At 43.3% G+C, this 24,489-nt stretch overlaps 1 protein-coding gene across 2 annotated transcripts in view; it reads left to right on the top strand.

The window, feature by feature from the left end:
- ATP6V1H (ATPase H+ transporting V1 subunit H) overlaps positions 1 to 24,054 on the top strand; it is a 51,766-nt gene extending 27,712 nt beyond the window's left edge. For both annotated transcript variants that reach the window (XM_074355079.1, XM_074355080.1), the window contains 5 exons: positions 304 to 482; positions 2,771 to 2,896; positions 8,120 to 8,221; positions 13,199 to 13,312; positions 23,698 to 24,054. In XM_074355079.1, coding sequence (XP_074211180.1) covers positions 304 to 482; positions 2,771 to 2,896; positions 8,120 to 8,221; positions 13,199 to 13,312; positions 23,698 to 23,758 — 582 coding nt within the window. In that variant the 3' untranslated portion in view covers positions 23,759 to 24,054. The remainder of the gene's footprint in view (positions 1 to 303; positions 483 to 2,770; positions 2,897 to 8,119; positions 8,222 to 13,198; positions 13,313 to 23,697) is intronic.
- Positions 24,055 to 24,489: the final 435 nt, after the last annotated feature.

Raw genomic sequence — 24,489 nt, 5'->3', positions numbered from 1 at the left:
AAGCATTGTGATGGACTTAACTGTGTATGTGTCCAGTGTTTTGAGGCTTGCCTGGGTCAGTCATATAAAATGTTTGTAAGCCAATAAGGAAGGAAAAAATCAGAGGTACGCTTCTGATATGGTTCAGGTGCTGGGGAAGGCAGTGCAGATTTGCAATACAGGCATCCACTTAAGAGTGATGGTTCACGTACGAACAGGAGGAGGAGCGAGCAGTGGTCTGCAAGAGCAGTGGTCTGAGAAGAGCGGTGGACTGAGGACATAACAGATTATAATCACTTCTCATCATGTCTTTGTCTAACCCAGAACTTCTTAGAAAAGTCAACTGAAAGAGAAACTCGCCAAGAGTACGCTCTGGCTATGATTCAGTGCAAAGTCCTGAAGCAGTTGGAGAACTTGGAACAGCAGAAGTACGATGATGAGGACATCAGTGAGGATATAAAATTCCTTTTGGAGAAACTTGGTGAGAGTGTCCAAGACCTTAGGTATGTCATTCTTCTTAATGCTCGCAGGCTGGATACCTCGGGCCTTGTTAAACTTGCCTCGTATTTTAAGGGAATCTCAATTTGCTACTATCAACTCAAAAGACTGCACTAAAACATGTCTCCTGTTAAAACTTGGGAGGTATGGAAAAACCAGCTCAGCAGCGTGGCAACAACTGGTCCTGGCCAGTGTTGCCTCCTCCCTCTCGGGGAGATCGCGCTGTTCTGTGTGTCTGGAATCCGCAGGTTGTTGGTGCCGCCCTCTGAGAACCTTTCTGGGCAGCAGGCGCTGTTAATTCATGGAGGAGGTTTGCTCATATATGGGAAGAGTTTTGTTTCCCCCGGCTTTTTTGAAGTTCCTGTTGGTTTTATTTATTTTTTATATTAAAAATTATGCAAATAATGTATATGCAGTAAAGAAAAAAAAAATCCCTTCTACACTAACAGAAGAGACACCAGCCTTGTCCCCCACCTTCTCTACCTCGTTCCCCCCGCACCTCTGGCTTCTGGTGTTTACTTCCCAAAAATCCTTCTAGCCCCCACCCTGGCGCCCACACGTGCACACACGCACAAATGGGGTTCTGCATACTCTTCTTGACCTTGTTCTTTTTTGTTCAGTGGTATCTTGATGATTTTTCCCATTAACCCATGTATTCTGTGTTTTTAAACTATTGATACATTTTTTGTTGTTGTTTAATGGCATTTAATCTGTTCAATCTGAGTTAATCAAACATTAATCAAAGAAAAAGAGAAGTTGAATATTCTTTTTTTAACCATTTTAAGAAGTTTATTTGTTTTAAACAAGTTTTTAATTGAGTTATAGTCATTTTACAATGTTGTGTCAAATTCCAATGTAGAGCACAGTTTTTCAGTTGTACACGATCATACATACATTCATTGTCACATCCTCTTTCACAAGAGAGTTACTTGCTAGAAATAGATCTTTCTCACGAGTGGATTGGGTTTGGGAGCCAGGCTGACTCTCGTTTGAATTGTTTGGCTACTTTCTCCATGTGTGGCCTTGAACAAGCTTCTTGCCATTTTAGTCTCAGTTTTCCTTTTGGTAAAATAGTGATAAAATTCCAACCGTGTAGTATTTGCCGTGAGTTGTCCAGCAAATGCCTTCAGTATAGTGTGTGTTCCAGAAGTGTATTTACCGGACAGTTCAGTGCAGCCCATGATCCCAAGGATCGAGAGCTTTTGTAGAGATGGGAGTTATCACCCATGTCAGTGGTTTGGATGAGTTTTGTGGAGGAAAGCAAATGATTTTTGTCTTCCTATAATTTCAGATATGAATAAGTTGACTGTAATATTTTAGGGCACCAATAAGCTTGCAGTTTATACAGATTCTGTTCTGTTTATTTAAAAGATTTATTATTCTTTTGTAATAATGATTTGAGCTCGTTTAAAAAAATGAATAAGATTACTTCTTACACTAACTAGCCTTACATTAAATTACTACTTAACAGGATACTCTGGTCAGCTTAACCAGTGAATCCTTGCTATATTGAATTACCAATTAGTATTAAATGGCTAGTTCTTTTTGAAATTTTTCCTTGAAAAAAAGTACTAGCATGTCCTGTCATTACGTTTGTTCACTGGCTAACCACGTTAAAACATTTTCATGTTATGAAGCTTTGAATGATTGTTACTCAGTACAGGTGAATAACTTTTGAATCAAACTGCACTGCAGTTTGTAATGTGCATGGAGGTTTTTGTTTTTAATAATCTTTAATGGGCTAATTCAGTGAATGAATTCCCGCTACATTGTTGGTAGTCACATTCGAAAATATTTTACTGATACGTGTTTTTATTTTTATAGTGCAGTATCATAGTTCACAACATTTATGGTATAATAGAATTAGAATGTACTATTGTATTTTGTGTTAAAGTAATATAGTTTTACATCAGTTCCCATTAATGTATCTAGTGGTCTGGCAAATAGTATTTTAGGCGGCATGGTGGAAGTGATGCTAGATTACTAGGCATTTTAGTGATACACATTTATGTGAATATTAGGGCAAGGATTCTGAAAGCAAGTGCTCTTGCTACTATCTGATGATGAGCTTTCAAATTCGACAGGAGTATTGCCCCTTAGTACCCTGAATACATTTCACATGATTTATAGAGGATTATTTAAGCTGTCTAAATTTTGTTTAGTGGGAGTTTGTGAATGTGCAAAGGATGTCAGTCTTTGTTGTTAAATCATCAGTGAAGACATTTTACATTTTTAAATTTTGGTGTATCTCTCAGATTCTTATAAATTTTGAATTCTTCAAAAATTTTTATAGCTCATTTGATGAATATAGTTCAGAACTTAAGTCTGGAAGATTGGAATGGAGTCCTGTGCACAAATCTGAGAAATTTTGGAGAGAAAATGCTGTGAGATTAAATGAGAAGAATTATGAGCTCTTGAAGTAAGTTTTAAATTCCAGTTTATGCTCTAAAACCCCTTGTTCCACATACGAACATGTTTTTGTCATTCTTAAGAAATTTTAGATATTCCATGATTTCAGTTTCTATTTTCTTGCTTACTAATGTGTTTGAATACCTTTTCATATGCTTATTAGTCACTTGGATATCTTTTGAAGCTGTAAATCAATTTGCGGAGTTCTGCCATCTTAACAATATTTAGTGTTCAGACTCATGAACGTGGGATGCTTTCCCATTTATTTAGATTATATTTAATTTCAAAAGTGCTTTAAAGTTTTCAGAGTAAAAGTTTTGAGGGTTTTTTTTTTTTGGTTAAATTTATTTATAATTTTTTTCTTTTTCTTTTCATGCTGTTGTGAATGGAAATGTTTTCTGAACTTCATTTTCAATTTTTTGTTGCAAGTTTATAGAAATACAATTGACTTTTGTATATTGCTCTTTTATTCTGCAGTTTTTCTGAGCTCTTTTTATTGGTTTGCATAGTTTTTTTAAGTGACTTTTTTTTCTCCCATTTGCTATGTACAAGATCAGGGTATCTGTGAACAGAGAGAGTTTTATTCCTCATTTTCCAGTCTGGATGCCTTTCTTTCCCCCTAATTACAGCCTAACCATGTTTAGAATCTCTGTTACGCAAATGCCTTAATGAATTCTTTATTTTGTTCTATCATTTATTTGCCTTTTCTTGCTGCAGAACTGCATATGTTCATTGTACTTTGTAGTAAATAAGTCTTGGTATCTGACAGCATGAGCACTTCCAATGTGTTGTTCTTCCAAGGTGTCGTGGTGCTTTTGGCTCTGTGAATTTCTGTATGCATCTTATTTTATTTTATTATTATTTTTTCTTTATGCATTTTAGAATAAACTTGTCAACTAAACAGTTCTAGTAGAGTTTTGGTTGAGTTTGAATCCATAGTTCAGTCTAGGGGGAATTGATACTTTAAAAATGTAGTTGTTTCCAATCCATAAACATGGTGTATATACCCTTTCGTTTGTATAGGATTTCCTTCAGATAATGTTAGGGTCTTGTCCTTCTTTCATTAGATTTATTCCTATGTAGTTGATTTCTTGGCATTCCTGTATATTGTACCATTTAAATTTTTTTGTTTTCTCCTTCAGCTTCAATAGAATATTTTGTGATGGTAAAACTAGTTTATGTTTGTGCCGTTCAGTGTAGTTGTCAGTGACTGAAATATTGCTGATGTGACCAAGAAACTGAATTTTAATTTAATTTAATTTCTGTCAATTTAACTTTAACAGTGTGGCTCGTAGATGTCGTATTGGATAGCACAGCTTGAGTCTGATTTGGAGAAATACTGTTCAAGACGGTCTGTGTTACAGATCAGGTTGCCACTCAGCTTCCCTCACTATCAGCTTGGTATTTGGTTTTCTCAAGTTATTTAGTGTTTGTTCCTCTGATTTTCCACTTCAGGATTTTGTTACTGTTGTTTAGTTTTCCACATTGTCTTTTCTTACGGGTTTATGTTTTAAAAGGAGAAAAATCCTTTTGCTGTCATTTTAATGAGATCTCTAGAAGGAGCAGAGAACGTATGTGCATGTGTCCAATAAACATTTTCAGGCAGATTTGTTTCTGTTGCTTAGACGTTATCTTCTAAAAATTTATTGGCAGGACTGATGGAGAATAGGCTGAAGGGAGAGAATGAATTACCTTTCCAGCATTGTTTTGCCACTTTGAGTTTTTAGCAACAATAACAAAATGAGATAATTTTTTTTTCAATCTACTCTTTGGAAAACTTGAATATAATGGAAGGAGCTTTTACTTTATAAAGCATTACACATATTTTATTAAGATGCACTTAAAGGACTTTTGAAGTGCATGTTCTGTCTTCTGCTGTGAGGTTTTAATTTTCATGGCTCCTTCAGGTTACTCCCTTTGAGTTTTGTGACTTTTCTGAATAACAAGAAACAATGACGTGTGGTCCATTAGTTTCGTTTTATGCTAATGTGTTGAGATATTTGAAGTCATTGTCTTTAGTTTTTATTCCTGTTAATTATCTGCATGGGGATGATTGAAAGGGCCACACCAGTGTTGCCCTTTAAACTAGCTGATAAAGCAGACACGGATGAAATCTGTTTGGTTTTGTTTTTATTCTGCTGTTAGAAAAGCACAGTGCACGCGGGCCTTTTTGTCTGTGGAGAGCCGTGCTTGCGTCAGGCTCTGACCTGTTTTCCACGGGATGCCAAACTTAGCAGTTACGTGATGTTAGTTGGTTCGCCCTTTACCACTTTTGAGTATAATAGTATATGGAAAATGCATTTTAATCTGGCATGTTATAATTTTGAAATAGTATGTATTTTTTAAATTCTTACTTTTTATTTAAGTGTTGATTTACAGTGTTAGTTTCAGGTATACAGCAAGGCAATTCAGTTTATATATATGTATACATATATATATACACACACATATATATATTTTAAAATTCTTTTCTGTTACAGCTCATTACAAGAAATTGAATATCGTTCCCTGTGCTCTACAGTAGGTCCTTGTTGTTTACCTATGAAATAGTATGTATTTTGAATAGGGAATATTCTGAAATACAGGAAACCATGTAGATTATAATTAAAGAAAAGCAAAAGCAAGTTTATAAAACCGAGGGAAAACACTGTGAAAGAGAAGAAACGCAAATTTGTGGAGTGATCAGTTAGAATAATAATGTGAATTCTGTTTTGGATTTGAATCCTTGCTTTCTAAGATTACATTGCTAGCACATGTGAGAGTGAGAATTCACGTTTGGTCCAAGTCCAGAGCTGTGATGTGTTGCTGTCTCCATCCTATTTGTGTACCTGACAGTCTTGGCTTGTGGTTACCGTGGTGATAGAGACTTGGATGATGATCGTCGGGTCGGCTGTGGACTTAACATCTACATTCAGAGATGACTTGGAGGGAGCTCTCTTTACTCACCCGAGAATCTAGTTTTGAACCTATACTTTTGGACATTTTTATTGATGATTTGAATATAGAAATAGAAAGTATGCCTAGTGGATTTACAGGTAATAATATAAAGATATTGCTGAAGATATTCAGTGGAATGGCTCTGAAGGATAACCATTAAAATCATTTCTGTGTTTATCAGGAAATCTGTCCATAGGATTCTGGGATTCCTCCTAATTCTGACTTCTCTGATTCTAAGACTGCTCTTCAGATGTTCCCAGAGGTCTGGTTAAAGGGCAGGTTCTGTCTTGGCAGGTCTAGGGTTGGGTCTGTGATTCAGCTTTTCTTGTTAAGTGTCCAGTGATGCTGACGGTGCTGATTCGCAGACCTGATTGTGAAAATCAAGGTCTCAGCCGTGTGGAGAATGTCTCAGGCCACTGAATGTGGTTTAAAGCAGGCATTGGCAGACTTCTGTAAAGGCCCAGGAGGTAAACTCTGCCTTGTAGTGCGAGAGCAGCCATGGGCAGTGAGTAAACTGAGTAGTGTGACTGTGTGCCAATAAAACTTTATTTGCAAAAATGAGACTCACAGACATAGAAAACAAACTGTGGTTACCAAAGAGGAAAGAGGTGGGGGGAAGGGATAAATTAGGAATTTGAGATTAATATATGTACATACTACTACATGTAAAATAGGTAAACAACAGCGACCTGTTGTGCAGCACAGGGGACGATGTGCAATATACATAATAACCTATAATGGAAAAGAATCTGATGAAAAATTATATATATATATATATACACACACGTATAATTTTTATATATATATGTAAACACTTTGCTGTACACCTGAAACTAACACAACATTGTAAATCACCTATACTTAAATTAAAAAAATAAAACTATTTATAAAAGCGGTGGTTGCTGGGTTTAGATTTCAGCTGAGATTGCTAACTTCTGGTTTGGGGTATTCAGAACAGATACTCTGTTACACTTTAAAAGACATGTTAATATCAGTTTCTTATTTTATAAAATAATTTTAAAATAACATTTCAAAGTAATTTTAAATGCAAAGTAATTTAATCCTTTGAAATTATTAAAATGTTTCGGTTGAATTAAACTAAATTTTAGAATAATTTGCCTGTTGGCCTTATAAAAAGAACCTTTTTTGAAATTTAAAAAATACAAATGTATGGGAGATTGTAAGTCTTGTTTTTTCTTACTGGGTCTTCCGTGCTTGAGCTGAGTAACGGCCATCAGGGTGTGGTTGTGCTTTGTGAGGGCTGCAGTCAGCAGATGATGATGCAAATCTCGGTTTCCACATCTGCTGTGTCCTGAGGCATGTTACCTAGCTTCTCTGAGTCTCGTTTCCTCGTTTATGTGTTGTCACGAGGAGCAGATTTACACAGACTTGGGAACAGGCGTGTGTGCAGTGAACGTGCATTCCTTTCTCCTCTGTTGTTTGGAAGTGTGGGTTCCCACTTAGTCTGAAAGAGAGAAGGTGTGTGATTACTTCCTGATGAAACGGTTCCGTGGTTGGCAGCGGTGCTTACTGTGGAGTTAGCTTGTCGCCAGGCTGAGGTGCTGGCAGGAAAGGGCGGGGAAGGCTTGAGCCAGTCTCCGGGACCTTACCTGGTAAACGCGCTCCAGGAACTGGAGTCAGCGAGCCTCACGGACGCGTGCAGACAGCGAACAAAGCGCACTTTTATTCTCGTAAGGATTTGCCTGAACGCAGATGACGAGGGATGTGGGGGCTTGCTGGGCGGCGGCGTGTGGTGAGGGCCGTTCCCGGCGCTGCAGATGCAGTGGCAGATACAGCCCCGTTCTCGTTCTCATTAAGCTGCGTTGTATTCGGGAGAGAAGGACTCAGTCATTGGTCGCGCAAACACCTGGTTTCCTCGGTCCCGTCTTGATCGGTCGCGGGAAGGTGCTTGGTTACTGGCGCTGGCAGGAGGATGACAGAGTATGATGAGCAGGGACCCACGGGTAGTTGTATATTAAGGCAGCATCTACGCAGAATTCTCGTCGTCCTTCTCGAAAGAGTAGGAGAGGGAGTCTCGGATATTTGGGGAATTGTGCGTGGTGTTATGTTTTGACTCTGAAAGTAACCTGTCATGTGCGTAGAAAGATTTGAAAACTGCTAACGTACGTGTAATAAAATACGTGTGATGTATTGCGCGTAATAGTGAAAGCTGTAGAAAATACGGTCATGTTTGTAAACGGCTATTTTCAGGAAGATACTGGCATTCAGCCTGTGCTCTGTTGCACTCTGTAGACGGATCAGAAATCAATCTCTCTTTGGATTAAATTTATTTCAGGATTTTGACGAAACTTCTGGAAGTGTCTGACGACCCGCAAGTCTTGGCGGTTGCCGCTCACGATGTGGGGGAGTACGTGCGGCATTACCCCCGCGGCAAGCGGTAAGCGCGGGGCCTCGTTCCTCGGGGTTTCCCGAGATGCTCAGCGGGCCCTCCCCTGCGCGCTTCTCTCGGACGGAGCAGCCGGCAAGCGGAGTCAAATTCCCGTGATGCTGGGAGTTCCGGTAGATGGTAAACCTGATTAAAAATGGATAGTGTGAGTATGTGAGCACCCTGCGGTGTGGGAGCCGACGGAGACCACACCAGACGTTGCACGTTCAGGGTTTTCTCTGGTTTGTACGATTAAACTCAAAAGCCGTTTTGTTAGCGCGCGTGATTTCCCCACTATTCTTTGTGGTTTCACTTTTACTGAACCGAGTCAGTTCATAGTATAAAAGGAAATGTAACTCGTGTGAAGAAAAGTTACAGCCGATGTACAGTAATGGAATCACGTATTTCAAAGCATTGAAGAGTGAGGAATTTTCTGTGGGAGGAGACAGGTAAAGCTTTCAGAGGAGGTGATGCTGGCCATGTAATGTAAAATCACTTAAATATATTGACAGTGAAATGGCAGACAGCCTTTTTTTTTTAAACCAGGAAGTCAAGAGGCCAATATTATATTGAGGGAGAAAGCACTAGAGGAGACCGAGGGCTGTTGCATGCTGCCTGTAGAAGCAGGGATGCCTCGGGTTGGATGGCTGCCATTCCACTTGGGGATTGGTTCCCTGACCTCTACAGTTGGGGTGATAATCACATTCCTCTCTCGTGAGGCTGATGGGAGGAGCGAATGAGTTCATCCAAGCACAGTGATTAGTATTAGCTACTTTTATTGTAATTACTGTTACTGTTTTATAAGAGGCATACGACGGCATTTATCCTACTCCTCGTAAAATGGTGTCGTGGAAACCCAAAACTTCTTAGAACGTGGGGAAAAATTGGCAGAGCCACTGCTGGAGGTGCTGACTGTAACATTCTGCAGCTACTTCATGACTTCTCTGTCCTTACTGTGTACAAGTATCTAAACATCATGGAACATCATGTCAGTGACAAGTGAAGTCGTATCCTGTCAAGCAGAGACATCACCTTTTACCCCAACTGTCTGTGGAATATTTTACTTTTGATCTTTATCTTGTTATTTATATCTGATTTGTAGTAGGTCAGGCTGCTTTGTATGGTAGATTTTGGTAACCCTGACTGCAAAAGTACGACTGTTTCGTCTGGAGCAGAATCTGCCAGTGCTGAGTATCACGTGGGTCACACACTGACACCGTTATATGGAAAACTAGGCTTGGAGTAGGTAGGATGCAACCCGCTTTGGGTTCAGATAGAAGGAGGAGAGGCGGTAGTTTAGGTCCCTTTGGCGCGAAGGGGAACGTTTCTCTGGGTTGGAATAATGACCACGAGCATGTCTGAACTCCACGTGGTGGGTCAATGTACAGAAGGCAGGTGGCACAGATGCAAATACAGAAGCCTGTGTGTAAAAGAGCTTAGTAAGCATCAAAAATAGAAAATGAATGTTGTGGAAAAGATTTTTTTGGGGAAAAATAATAACAAAAATAACGAAATACTAGACTCATGCCTCACTCAGATAAAAGAAAGCACTACAATTTAAGTATTAAAGCCGTGCTTCTTGCAGCGTCATTTAAAATAGCAAATGATTCTGAAAGTAGCCCGAGCACGCGGCGTTAGTGACACAGGTAAACGCTGTGGCGCACTCCGTGTGATGGGACGAGGGCCGGTGCTCGCTCCACGGCCGTGAGCCGGGCGTCGTGCAGCCTCTGGCGTCAGACGCGCGCGCACGTGGCTGCGTGAAACAAGTCAGTCCCGGCGCTGGCGGCGCTGGCTCGCGTCTGTAGGAGTGCGGGTGGTGTCTGGTTTTCCCTTTGTAGATCCCGTGCTTCCTAGTTGCCGGTGGGGCGGGGAAACGAATGTGGGCGGGTCCTTCGGGCCAATTCGGTGACTTGTTGCTTCTGCGTCTGAGCGCCTGTGCAGACTTACTGTGCGCGCCTGCACATCCCTGTACCGTGAGGGGGAGGACGTTCTAGGGCGCGGTGGAGGGATGGCAGCAGCTTCAGCGCTGCGGAGAGAGTCCCCTCAGGCCCCGGGACCGGGGGCAGAGCTCCACGGGAACTTCCCCCAGCTGCAGATTGAACCATTATCCCCCATCACTGCAGACGACGTGAAAATAAACCGCCAAGGGAACTTACTGAGCCGCAGCCGTCCCGGCCAGTTCAGTCCTCGTAAAGGACCCATAACCTTTACGATTGTAATTCGATTTCCAGGCGAGAAGCACAACTTACCATTAATCTTACTTTTCAGACGTGCGTGGTGTTTGTGAACAGAACTGTTCCTCAGAAAGCACAAGTCCACCCGTGACCCTGGCAGACGCCCAGAAGTCACACGTGGACGACTTGGGGGACTGTGTGTCCTTTGCGGGTGTGACTCACAGCACAGATGCTGACGTGAACGTTGTCGCAACCATCAGCATGTCAGACAGCAACATCCCAGCCACAGCAGAGCCTCGTGGGGCGTGAGCAAGGGCGAGCCCCTCTCTGCCTGGGACGCCATAGGGCATTTCCTTTTTTATTTTTAAGGAGTGCATCATCTAACCTGCCTTCCTCTGTTCGAGGAACGCCCCCCCACCTTATAAGGCACATGCTCCCTCCCAGCGGAGAAGATAAAAATGCCAGCAGCCCCCATTCCTGACCTGCTTTCCATCTGACGTGTGCTCCTGGCCTAAGCTTAGCTGGGCAGCTGTCTCTGCCCCAGATTTGCAGGAGGAATGAAGAACAGGGAAGTGGGCATAGCGGGCCTTCCCTCCCCGCACTAGTGCCTGGTGTCTGGGTGTCACTTGATGGCTTTGCTGTGACCACAGGTCAGCCGGGCAGCCTCCGGAGACGGGTCCCCAGCCTTCCAAGCTGTGGTTGCCTTTCTGCGAAGCCTTGCTGCTCAGATCAGGCAGTCAAGTTTCTGTTTCTGCAGCTGAAAGTGCTGACTGATACAAAAGCTTCTCTTCTTAACCCGGCAAACCAGTATCTTGCCGTTAAACCAGGACACGTTTGTCCAATTTTCTGCGCTTCTGCGGTGTTCTGCTTGGGTCTCCATGAAACAGCACTTTGCAGTCAGCACAGTGATAACTGTGGACGCTCAGAAAGGGAAGCTGTGTCTGACCAGACAGAGGGTTTGGCACCCAGTAGGCGTCCTGAGCGCTGGAAAGAAGGGCTGCCAAAGAGCTCAAGCTTGTTATCTTAGGTACAGACTTTCATGCGAGGTGAAGGTCTATTTTCCTTTGTACAAAGCCTAACATAGCACATGCAAATGAAAGTAGTAAATTGCTTTGATGGTGGCACAAACCTTTTATCAACCAAACTCAAATACTCCTTTGTAAACGATCATTATCATGGAAAAGTAACAAATACTCATTACAGACACCTTGAAAAACACAGGAAAGAGTAGTGACTCACTGTTGGTACAACTCTCTAGAACGTGCCTGCAGTGAAAGGCGGTCACCAACTGTATTTCCGTGTTGGGAGGTACCCCGAAGGGTCCCCATAAATAGTGCCCCTCCTGTCTGCCTGAATTCTGAATTACTTGAGAAACACAACAAAGGATGTAACAGGTGGAGAGCCCTCACTGCTGAGGCCAAAAGTGGAGAGCGTGGTGTGTGTGCGGCAGGCAGGCGGCCGTCCGGAGACCGGGCCCCAGAGCCGGCCTGCCCCGCCGTCCCGGGGGCACTGGACCGTGTGGACGGCAAGGAGGGCGGATTCCCGCCTCCCACCTCGCCAGGCACAGAGGTCCCCAGGTTGGGGAGGAGACAGGTGCTACCAGGGGTCGAACCAGCCCCGCCAGGCTCTGAGAGCGGCGTTTACCCACGGACACCAGGCTGGTCGGCTGAGTAAGCAGTTTGTGGTGACATAAGAATGACTTTATGTTTGGTCTCGAAATCCCTTTACATTTTATTCGGTGATCATCTTCTCATCCTCCCGATGGAGACCTAGGTGGGCCTCGTTACCTATCCCCTCACCCTTGGTAACGGATGGCCCTCTGGTCATCGTAAACCACAGAAGGCGTTTAGTCCAGGACACGTAGAGCCCCCCCCCCCCACCGCTCATTCAGGGAGGACTTCTCTCTGTGATGCCCTCGGCAGGTGAGGGCCTGCTTCCCTGAGCGTCCCGACTGTGGCCTTCGTCACCAAAAGCCCTGCCGCATTAAGATGTCACATGTCACTGACCATGTAGTGGAGATTTGCCACCAGACAGTGCAGACCAGAGAATCCACACTGTTGAGCTGGACTTAAGAGACTCGACACCCTTGCCGAGGAACAGAGAGCCTCTCTTCATTCATGAAGCACGTGACTGTTTCAGTTTTGCATCTGCAGTGACTGGAGGTTTCAGGGTGTTAGGGGTGTGGTGGCAGAGCCAGTGCCAGTTGTCAGTCCTCATGGTGCTCTTGACAGTGGGGATTTCCCATCTGTCTCACTGCCCAGGAGGTCGTGTGGCATAGTCCGTCATCACAGGAAAGGGCCGATGTCTTAAAAAATCAAGCTTTTGTCAGGAAATTAACAGGACTCCTACTGGGTGCTTTTTAACCCCGTGTTCCCTGCTGTCTGCATCTGAGCCCACATCTATCTCACGGCGTGGCAGCTGCCAGGCTTAATATCGGTGATCTGGTATTATTTCAGATGTTATGTGATGTTCAGTATATGGACTTTTAAGCAAGCAAGAAATACTGGTAATAAAGATATTAATACTCAGCTGCCTAGGACACTGTATTCTAGAACACCACCACAGTGCAGGTTACTGATATTTGCCTGGACTAGGATTGGGAATAACAGTTGGCTTTATCATTAGGAATTCAAGAGAAAATACATGAATACTTTAAATCTGTGATTTGGGGAAAATTATATTTAAAAAAAGACGCGTGTCGGTTTACTTACCTGTATTGCAACTTTTTAAAACCCCTTGGTGCTTTGGAATTTGGGCTTTCTGCCGACTCTGAAAGTAACTGCGGTGTCTTCCCCATGTGGCTTCTGTTCTGCAGGGTCATCGAGCTGCTGGGCGGGAAGCAGCTGGTGATGAACCACATGCACCACGAGGACCAGCAGGTCCGCTACAACGCGCTCCTGGCCGTGCAGAAGCTCATGGTGCACAACTGGTAGGTGCCCGCGATGCCCCGCTGCCCGGAGGTTTTCATGGAAATAAATGCTCGGATGGGTGGTGGTTTTCAAAGCAGTGATTTTGATGACTATCTAGAAATATATTGTAGCCATTCAGAACATGGCATGATCACTCAGAAGAAACAGCTGCACTCCTGTTCTGGAGAAATGTGCATTCAAAGCGCTGCTATGGAAAGCGGCTCCAAAAGTAACTAAGAGGACCTGGTGACGTGAGCGGCTCCGTTGTTTGGGGCTGGATGGGAGTCAGCTGGACTGTGGATCAGAGACTCCGCAGTTTTGCACGGTTTAACGATTCAGCTTATGCGTTACCTGAGTGGATTTTTACCAGCTCACATGAAGATGCTAAAAGCTCGGTTAAGGTCCAGCTCTCACATTTCATTTGTTTTAGCCTTTTGCTGTTGACATAGCAACCAAAGTCATGTCTTCTTCTTGTTTTTATTTTTTAAATCAAAATGATGGACCTTTTTGTGCCCACTTAAAACAAGGTAAGTTAAGAGTGACTGCTTAGATACACGGGTGGGCCACTGGTGGACGTGAGCGAACCACCCAGGACTCTGTGTCACGGCTGTTTTAGCAGTAGGTTGGAAGTTCATTGCTTTCAGCTCTTTCCTGAACAGCTCAAGTGCCTCTGTTCCCACCCTTTGGAAGATGCTCTGGTGCGGGACTGTTTCTGTTAAGGCACAGTGAACAGACATACCCTGCCTGTAACTGACAGTAATCCTGCCAGTAGTTCCAGAGGAAAGAACTGACGGCTCATCTGAATGCGTGCGTTGGAAAGATGCGCGAAGTCCGGCGTAGGAGAGGACCCGGGCGTCCTGGCTGCTGAGCATCATGTGTTGTTGAATGTTGGCGCCTTGCCCCTTCAGTCCTTTTCTCTTGAATGCTGACACGTTCCCTCGGCACCTGCTCTTTGGGCACTTAGTTTGTAGCCTGTCCGCCAGGCGCTGGGTGATGGGCGCGGTGGGAGTGGGTGATCAGAGGTGGCCTCGCCATTTGGCTGCAGCGGCTCAGCAGAGGCAGCGACAATAAGGAACCAGCCCTGCAGCTCAGGTTTGGGGATCAGCATTTCGGGTGGAGGGGGTGGAGGGGGTGGGAGGGGAGAGGCCAGGAAGCAGGGATGAGCCTGGCTCTTTGAAAGCATTGTCTGTTTGGAGATGTATTTGATGTGACAGCTGGGGGGGTGGTGCTCCTGGCACCTGGTGGGAGAGGCCAGGGATGCTGCTGGGCATCCTGCAGGGCGCAGACAGCCCCCCTCAGCAGAACCGTCCTGCCCAGTGTGTCAGTAGTGCTGAGGGTGAGAGAGTGACGTGAAGGATGATGGGCGAGGAGAGGTTGGCGGGTCTGATCGCAGAGGGTCTTGCTGGCTGTTGTTTGAGTCTTCCTTTCATAAGATGAGTTAAAAGCTCTTGTAAAGGTTTTAACAGGGAAGCCACAGGATCTGGTTTATATTTTGGGAGGGTCTCGTAGGCTGCTCCGTGGAGGATGGATGCTGAGTGTGGGAGCAGGAAGGTCCTCCTTGTGGTCTAGAGGAGGGATGGCCCGTGGCTGGGACTGAAATGATGGAGGTTGAGATGCCGAGAAGCAGATGGACGTGGACTGGGTTTCAGAGCCAGTGCTCATGGCACTTAACGGACTGAAAACGCTTCTTACTTTTTTCCTGTTGTCAGTGCAGGAAGAATGAGATCAAGGCAGAGGCACTCAGTTGTGGTTTTTATCTCCTGTGTAGCAAAGGGAAAACTTTCCTGTCTGTCAGGAAAGTAGGGAAGACTCCCCTGGGTTCTGCCTTTGATTCACTGTACCCCGAGCTGCAGTTTTTAACATAAATTACTTAGTAATTTTATATCTCTTGGTTTGTTTCTGTCTGTTTCATGAAATTAGTTTAGAGAATGTTGGCATTTAGTAGAGTTTGAGGCGGTTGTGATCAGTGAGCTTCTATTTGGTAGATCTTTTACTAAAGTTTCTGTTGAACATTTTTATTTTTCCCTTTTGTTGAAAGTTGGGTTGCTGAATAAAAACCAATCTCATTTTAATAGTTCTTTCTCTTGAATTTATTGTTGGGTTTAGCTTTTTAAAATGTATTTAATTAATTAATTAATTAATTAATTAATTAATTAATTAAATGTGTATTTCTAGTGTGAAAAAAGAGCTGAATGTGAAATAGGACTTTTCCCTTTGCCAGTGGAGAAAATTTTTAAGAATTTTTGTTTGTTGTTCAGATGATCATGCATTAAAGATGAAACATTTAAAATTTGAAAAATCTTCCTTGAATTTAGGAACTTGATTTAGTCTCATGGTAAATTTTTTGATACATGATTACAAAAGGCAAAGTAAACGTCTTTATAGCCAGAAACTGGCTTTTTTGCTCTTTGTCATTGACTAGCTTATGAGAGAATGTCCCCCCGACCCGTCTGATCGTGTTATCTAATCATGCTATCTTAGCTTTAATGTTCTAATTATGATAAACCTCCTTTAATGGGGAAGCTTAGTGTCAGTATTTTCCTGTACTTTCTTTATAAAGGAGTTTTCATACAATGAAAGATTAGAATTCACATGTGATCTATAGCTTTTGTTGTGATGTGTACATTTCTGTGGCTCTATGTGCCAGAGAATGAAAATAGCAGTTTATTTCAACATCAGATTAAGTATGAGACCAAATAAAATGCCATTGGGAAAGTAGCAGAGCTGTCCGCAAATGTGAAAGGTTTTGCATCAGTATCTTTGTGCAGGTGACCAGGTTGCCTGTAACCACTCCTGCCGGTGAAGGCGGCCTTTCTGCTGCCCTGGAATAGAGGCTTTTCACCCAAACCACAGCGCTGGCGGCCAAGGTGTTTCACACCCAATAGAACGTGAAAGCGCAGTTGACTTGGTTTCCTCTTGGCATTCTGTGTGTTTTGACTTAATTAAAATGAATTTTTAGAAATGGTATGCTTCAGTGCTCGGCAGTAAAATAAATCAGTTGAAGATAATTAGAATACAACCACGGGCAACGGAGGAATAAAAGCCTGCCTGGGCGGCGGCGGCGGCGCTTCCTGGCGCGGCCGCACGTTTTGTGTGTCGCTGTTTTGCTCTGAGGCCCTGCTGTCAGGTTGCCAACACGTGGTTGATTTTCTTTTACTTTTCTACATAAATGAGTTTTAAATTTTTGATATTGTGGTATTCCCAAAGTTTCTGTTGATTAGATTAAATCGTAACTTTGGAGATAGTGAAGTTAACATTTCTTTTTTATTGTAGGGAATGTTTTTATTGCTGTTTTAAGTTTAAAATAACATTTTAAGTATACACTGGATACTTACGAAATCATGGAACTGGGTTGTCAATGGATTTTGATTTAGATTCTGCTCTAAGGAGTTAAATATTCCATTTCCTGGTAACGTACAGATACATTTATCTCTGGTTTGTATAACATGAATTATAGAGTTTTATATCATGTGAAAATATTACTTAATTCCTTTTTTTTAAATAGAGGTACTGGGGATTGAACCCAGGACCTTGTGCACACTAAGCACGCGCTCTACCACTGAGCTATGCCCGGCCGTCACGATTTTATGACTGATTTCAGAATCATTTCTGTGAACTGCAGGTCTTAGAGTAGGCAGTGTTGACAACCTGTGTTTATGTGGAATCATGGGTTGCATGTAGCCCTGACTGATGCAGGCGGACGTGGGGGACAGAATGGAGTTGCTGGAGAGGGAGGCAGCTGTGGGCACACGCTGGGTGCTCCGGAGTTCAGGGGACCTCGAGCTGGTCAGTCCCACCCCCAGCCCTCCTCCTGGCTCTGATCTCCCTGTCCCCACAGTGCCTGGTATGTCCCTCTTCTTTTTGAGCTGGGCTGGATGTTTATAGTCATACATTTGGCAACATATATAACCAATGACAGCTTACTCTAGAAAACTTTTATATAGACCCTCAGTTTACACTTTATAATTTAACATCGTAAAATGTCACCATTTTTCTCCTACAGAACAATTCTAAATGTAATCAGCCTCTAATTCAGAAGCAGCAATATGTGCATATGGGCAGCTCAGGACTTCAGGAAAGAAACACTGAATTTTGTAGATAGAAGATCTCATGTAGAATTTTCTCTTTGTTTCCAGATTCTTTTTCAACCAATGTTCAAGCAGAATAGTAAGTTCTGTGAGTGTTACCCTCTCGATCTTTACGTGTAGGTAAATAGTGTAACAGAGAGGTGCTCCCCAAGCCAAGGGTCTGGGTGATACTGCTTTATTCTCTGATGTTTACATCTACTTAGGATATTTTAGTTATTCTGTAAGAACACAGCCATAAATGCAGTGAGTAAAACAGTTACTTATGAACAGAATTGAAGAAAAAAGAAAACCCAAAAACCCTTATGTAAGTTTAAACATTTTAGCATTAATAATCATGTTACTAAAACATTCCATGTGATTTTAAATAAACATATAGCACTTCCAGATTTCTTTAATTGAATTTTAGTTAAATTTACATTTTAATAGAATTGCGCAGTGATGCAGTTGGTACCTGTCCTAAATGTAAACCCCCTTATATGAGTTAAATGAAGTTTATCCCCCCCAGTCCTTAACTTATATTTTAAACAATGAGTTCAGTATGAAGGTACCAAAGTGTTAGTACCAGGCCAGTGGTTTCCTAACAGATGGTGTTTCTCACAGCGACACAGCGTTGGAGCTCTGGCACGGCTCCCTGTACGTCCCCACCTCCAGAAGCTTCTTGCCTGTTTTACTTAAGGGTTAGGTGTTCGTATATGCCTGAAATGAAGACAGTCTCCTGGAAGATTTTTTTCCTACCTTGCTAAAAAGCCTAGAAATATCTTATGAGGAACATTTTAGGTTTGTTCAGACACTGTGCTGTCAGTCCATTTGTGTCCAGCTGCTTTCTCAGTTGAGAGAGAGTTTACTTTTAGCTCTTCAGGGAGTGGTCATCCCATCTCAGTTATGATTTTCTGAAAATGATCTTATACCTTTGATCTCTTCTAGAGTGTTTTTATGATAGATGTTACAAAGCTGTTAGAAACATTTCTGCTAACTGTGCTTTTCAGCGGAAGCCAGTGCTGGCGGTTTGCTGTGCCGCACAGGAGTCTCCCAGCACTGACACGCTCTCCGAAGGTTAATCACCAGGCATTTCGATTACTGCAGACACTGGTTTTCTTCACATATCAGGCATATAAGTGAATGTTTGGTAAAGTGATTATACGTTCATGTCAGTAAAATAATTACTTTTTCCATTTGTCTCATTTTGTTCTGCCTGCATGAGAAAAGATACACATAAACACACACACACACACACACACACACACACACACACACACACCTGTGTTGTTTTTTAAGATCATTTTTTCTTACTACACACGTTTAAAATAAAATATATCCAGTTTGTCATCTTTTGGCAGCCTACAACAGTTTTGCGATTTTTCTCAAGTGGGAGAAAGTGAAGATTTGAGAGGCGGGTGGTTGATGGAGGGAAAGGGCTGAAGAGGTGGGTGGGACTGTTCCCAGGGCCCAGGGCTCAGGCCCGGACTGTCTGCTCTTAAATGTGTGGACACGTTTCCTTGCCAACATCCCTCCCATTGGTGAGATTAAGCCTCTGTTGTCTGTCCTAATTTAGCAAATCAATATTCGTTGAAATGAATTGGTAAATTGGGGAGGGTAGGTGCCCAGTTTATGCTGAACATGTGCTTCCCTCATAGCTGAAGAATCAACCCTTTATGGTTCATACTTTTAGTTTGAGGGTGGGGTGGGTCGTTAGTGGTTAGGAGGCAGCGCAATCTTCAGAAATGTTCAGAGCAGTTTGCGCCCTTTACCAAGCGCTGGCCGTGCTGCAGACAAGTGAGCGGGGTCGGGTGGCGCGGCCCTCATCCGGGCCGTGGCCGGGAGAGAAGCAGCGTTGCTGAGGCGCTGGCCGGGGAGGTGTATTATCTCGGCAGGTAAAAGCCCTGCTCTTTTCCTCCCCCAAGGACCTGTATTTGAAGTTACCTCTGTTTTATTATTTATCATCATACGTTTAAAAAAAACCCACCTTTTAATTTTTTGTAGTCTCTTTGAAGTGCTGTTTCTCGTACTTCTCTCTTTCTCTCTTTTCTGAATGCTGTGGGATTTCCATTATACAGAATTTATTTATTGGGTGACAGCAGACTATGTTAGTTGTTTGGACCTCTGTTCTGTAAATTATATTCTGAAGTTCCTCCTGGTGGCATGGTAGCGTGTCATCTATTCAGTATTTGGTAACCATGATTTACTTTAACCTTTTTGATTTATCTTTGTAGAAATAAAAATTTTTTAAGGACTTTGGATTTAGTATATTAAATAAATACTTTTAAAAAATTAGGGCTGTAGGGATAGATTTTTCATATTGTGACAAAACGGATGACTTAGTTTTCTGAAAAATATTAAACTGAAGCTTTAGAACAAAAAACATAGAGCTCCTAATTTGGAGAAAATTGCTATTAGAAATTTTTTAGCCATAATGTCATGTTAAATTAGATCAAGTATGATAAATTATAAGCATGTAAAAAGGATGATTGTTAAGTAGTAAAGAAAATGTGTTCTTTCTTTTGCTGGTGTACGCGTCACATTGAGTTGATTTGCAGGTATTGACCCATCCTTGCATCAATTAAAAAACGTATAGATTTGTCTGCAGAACGGAATACATACTGCTGCTGGAGTTGCTCTCATCCACGGCGGCTGAGGCGGCAGGTATTGCTTCTCAGCTGAATGATTTCTCGCGTAGTTTTGAGGATAAGTTGTGGTCCAGAATGTTTAAAACAGAGAATTTTCATTTCCATTTGGCTAGTTAAACACTTCACCTTGTCTTTTCCCCGCTAAGTGGTTTCTTGCCAGCGGTCAGCGCTCTGCAGACCAAGCTGTTCGTAGGTTATGCTTTTGGGAACGTCCTTGGCTGCTGCGCGTTGAGGCAGAACCGTGAGGAAGGCTTCAGGACGTCAGCGTTTGAAAAATACCTGAGTCCTGCCATGTGTTTGGGTTTACGTCAGTGTGGGAGTGAGCTGTTACCGAAGCGTATTTAACGTGTCAGGTGGATTGACCTCGTCACAGACACTTGCATTAAAGCCAGTGCACGTGGACACTGTTATTTTTATTTAAGAAGAGAAATGATTAGGAGGTAGGTTCAGCTCCTGACGTAACTGAAACCCAGAAAAGCAGTAGGTTAAACGTGAAAGGTGTTTGTCTGTGTCTCACGGCAGCGTGGGGCACGCCCGCAACCCTCGGGGAGCCCCACCGCCCGGGGGGAGCCCCACTCGCACGCGCAGTGTGTCCTCATAGTCCTGGGGGAGGGCTGTGCGGCCACGTGGGGAGCAGGCCCAGTCCAGGCCCGGGAATGCTCTGGGCAGAGGGCATGTAGAAGGCGTTAACAGACAGGAGGAGGTGGCCGGTGAGAGGGGAGGAGGGGAGCTGGAGTGGGGTGGCCCCAGGAAGGAAGCTGTGTGTACAGACCCATTGAGGTTGGAGGGATGCTGACCCGCTTGCGGAGCTGGAGTTTGGTTCTGAAGCTAAAAATAAAACTGGAGACATAAGTAGTGGCCAGATCATGAAAAGCCATCTTTGCTGTTCTGAGAAGTTTCAGCTCTTTCCTGAGATTGTGGAAAATTACAGACAGATAGTAAAAATGATGTGTCATTTTAGAAGGACTATTTTAGAGGCAGTGGGGGCTTGTGATTTGGAGGAGGAAGGCTGGAGGGAAAATGCCAGTCAGGAGACTGCAGATTTGATCCAGGCTGTGGATAAGGAGGACGTCCGTTTAGTGAGGCAGGACCGGGAGCTGAAGGGGATAGAATCTCTAAAACCCGGAGACAGCTTGGATCTGGGCAAAAGTGAGAGCGAGGAAGCCGGTGTTTCCCACAGTTTATAATTGGTGTTCTTAATTATCAAACAAAATCAGACAAAAACCTCTTACATCCTGGTTTGTTGTATTTCAAATGTGCATAATTGCTTTTGTTTAAAAAAAATAGTTCTGAGATTCATTACAGGTGATTATGGATTCATGTTGGAGGAACAGCTGGCCCACATTTGGTGTATTTTAGTTTTTACATATCTTATGGGGAAATGATTCTCTAAAGAGTACTTTTATAGGCTAGGAGATCTTTCAAACTTAATAATAAAACTTATTTAGTTCACTTTCCACTACATTATCATTGAAACACGGGGCTTGCCTTCTAAAATATTGTTTCTCTACTGTGGGGTTAGTTGAACTTTCTTGTCTTTTAAGCAAACTCTAATTTAAAATTTTTTCTTTTTCATTGAAATGTAGTTGATGTACAACATTAAGTTACAGGCACAGTATGGTGGTTCGCAGTTGTTAAAGGTTACACTCCATTTATGGTTAGTATAAAATATTGGCAATTTTCCCTAATTTAAAACAATTGCACGTTTCGTTTGGACGTTCTGCTGGTAATGAGCCGCTTAGACTGGGGTGACTGGTAGGTTTAACGGCTGGCGTTGTCTCTCCTAGTGTTTCTCCGCAGGAGAAAAATGTATCTTTTTTTCAGGTTCTAACTTCCCTGTAGGACTTTTCAACTATTTGCATTCAGCAGTTCTTGAGCTCCTGGAATATGCCAGGCACTGATTTAAATAGTAGAAGGTAGGTCAGGCACCCTATCTCCTCTTTTGCACGTAAGAATCTTACATTCTGAATGTAATGCAAGAAAAAAGAGTCTATAACAGGCCTTAAATGTGGTCTTTGCTGACATACTATTTTTGTAACTAATAGAATATGAGCTTTCTCCTTGAGAGTCCTTGCAGCAGCATGGACGTTTCTCGCACACGGCATGTTACGTCACTAGGTGTGTGTGTACTGTGGCCATTTAGGGACACGCTTTGCATTGTACAGATTGATTTTGGTTGTAACTACTTGCTGATGCAGAACCAGCATTTAAAAAGGAAAGGAGAGACTTCTGGTCTCCAGTTCTGCATGTAAGGAGCTTGGAAGTCATCACTCCATCCAAACAACAAATAAAAAGCTGAACCAACTGAAAAAAATCAACTTTTCTTGGATCTGTAAGAGAGGGCAGGACACAAGGCACACGGCTGCTGCCAAGCCTGGAGAGACAAATGAAGACAGGGAGTTGTGGCTTACAGGCGCAGGGACCCAGAGCGAAGCCAGTGACGAAAGCAGCACCACATGGGAAGGCCGGCACAGTGATCAGTGAATTGCAGGAGGCTCGGGGTGCGTGCACACATCTGAGTTAAAAACTCCAGGGGGACCCAATCATAAGGGCCCCCAGTGTATAGTGAGATGTGCCTCCAGAACCTAGACCGGCTTCCCACCGTAAATATCTGAGAAAAATTCCCTCAGGCTCTGGCACAGGGAGGGGAAGGGAACCAGAGCCCTTTGTTCTCAACAAGGCCTGCACTCGGGAAACTGGGTAACCAGAGCCTAACCTGCTGAGAGGTTATCAGAGTTCGAACTGAGGGAAGGGAAGTAACTAACTCTAGCTGACCCTAGCCGTCCTGTTCCACCCAAAGGGGTAGAAAAACCCTAAGGGACAGCTGCGAAGGTCACAGTCCTGAGGCACAGGCTCGATAAGGACTGGGAGCCAGTCCGAGGACTGCAGAAAGCTTCCTCTCCCCCCGCCTCACCACCACGTACTGAAGGCTTCTTTACAGCAGTTTCTTTTGCCTGGCACATCACGTCCAGCTGTCAAGAAAATATTGCCAAGGAGGGGAAAAAAAAAGAACAAGAGACATAGTAAACATCAGAACCGGCCGTGGCAGGAAGGTTGGAATTATCAGACTGGGAACAGCTATGATTAATATGCTAAGGACTCTGATGGATACAGTAGACAGATGCAGTAGCCGACGGGCAGGTTAAGCAGAGAGACAGAAATTGTAAGAAAGCGATCCCAAAATAAATGTTAGAGGTCAAACACTGTAACTCGGTAGTAGACTGGACACAGCTGAGGCGGGAATCCCTGCGCTGGAGGATGTTCAGTAGAAACCTCCAAACTGAAAAGCAAAGAGAACAAGACCGAAAAAACCAGAACAGAATATCCAAGGACTGTGGGGCAACTCCGAAAGAAGTAAGATACATGCGGTGGGAATATCAGAGAAAGAAAGAAAGGAACAGAAGCAGCACTTGAAACGACAGTGACTGAGGATCTCCCCCAAGTTAATGTCAGACACCAAACCACAGATTCAGGGAGCTCGGAGAACACTTGTCTGTGTACGGTAAACGGAGCGTTCAGAATTCCTGTGGTGCGGGTACTTTTGGTGTTTGGACAAGATTCGTTTTCTGGGGCTCTTTTACTGGTTTTTAGATACTAAAGTAAGTATAAATGATAGTATACGTGGTGCTTCAGTTTTGAAAGAGTTTCTGTGTTGTTGAAATTCTAATCCACCTTGCTGTCCCTGTCTTTCAGGGAATACCTCGGTAAACAGCTCCAGTCTGAACAACCGCAGACCGCGGCCGCCCGGAGCTGAGCGGGCCTCCAGCCTCGGGGTCTCCCGCCTCCCTTCCCGGGGGCCAACGGCCTGGAGTGAGGGTCTCAGCAGTGAGGGTCAGGAACAAACAATTTCTCATTTTAGTGTCCTTTTCTTCTCTTGTGTAGCTCTTCCCCATGCTGATTCCCGATAAAAGGGTTTGCCCGTTAAGTTGTTATTAAAGTAGATGCTTTCTGTACCTAAGGAAAATACTACTGTTACATGTACTGCTTGTCATTTCTCTATTTATTGTTCTCTGGAAATGAATATAGTTATTAAAGGATTCTCACTCCAAATATGCTTTTCTCTTTCCTTGTTCCTTACTTGTATTTTAACAAAAATACCTATTGTCCCAACCAGATTGGGAGAACTGATTTTGCCAAGTAGTGAATGGTAAGTAAATGTTTTGAGATTATGCACATCTACACTGTCTCCTGTCCGTCCATCTGTCCGTCCATCCACACATACATTTTGCAGTAACCCTCTGCTAACATTTAGAGAGCTCCAAATGTTAAATTAACTTTTAACACATCGTGGTCCAAAAGATTTGCTTAGGGAGCTCAGTGAAGAATTTTAGCTTTAGATTATTTTATTGCATTGGATTTTAGTACCTTAAGTCTGTTTCCTTTAATACTTTTCAGTTTAAGTATTGTCAGTATATATCCCCCACCTCCATCACCTCTTTATTCTGGAACTCCAGGCCTTCAGTGGGGCATACGTGGCGTGGAGCA

This window comes from Camelus bactrianus, chromosome 29 (assembly GCF_048773025.1).
Source record: "Camelus bactrianus isolate YW-2024 breed Bactrian camel chromosome 29, ASM4877302v1, whole genome shotgun sequence".
NCBI classification, from domain to species: domain Eukaryota; kingdom Metazoa; phylum Chordata; class Mammalia; order Artiodactyla; family Camelidae; genus Camelus; species Camelus bactrianus.
This window is presented reverse-complemented; position numbering and strand designations above follow the sequence as displayed.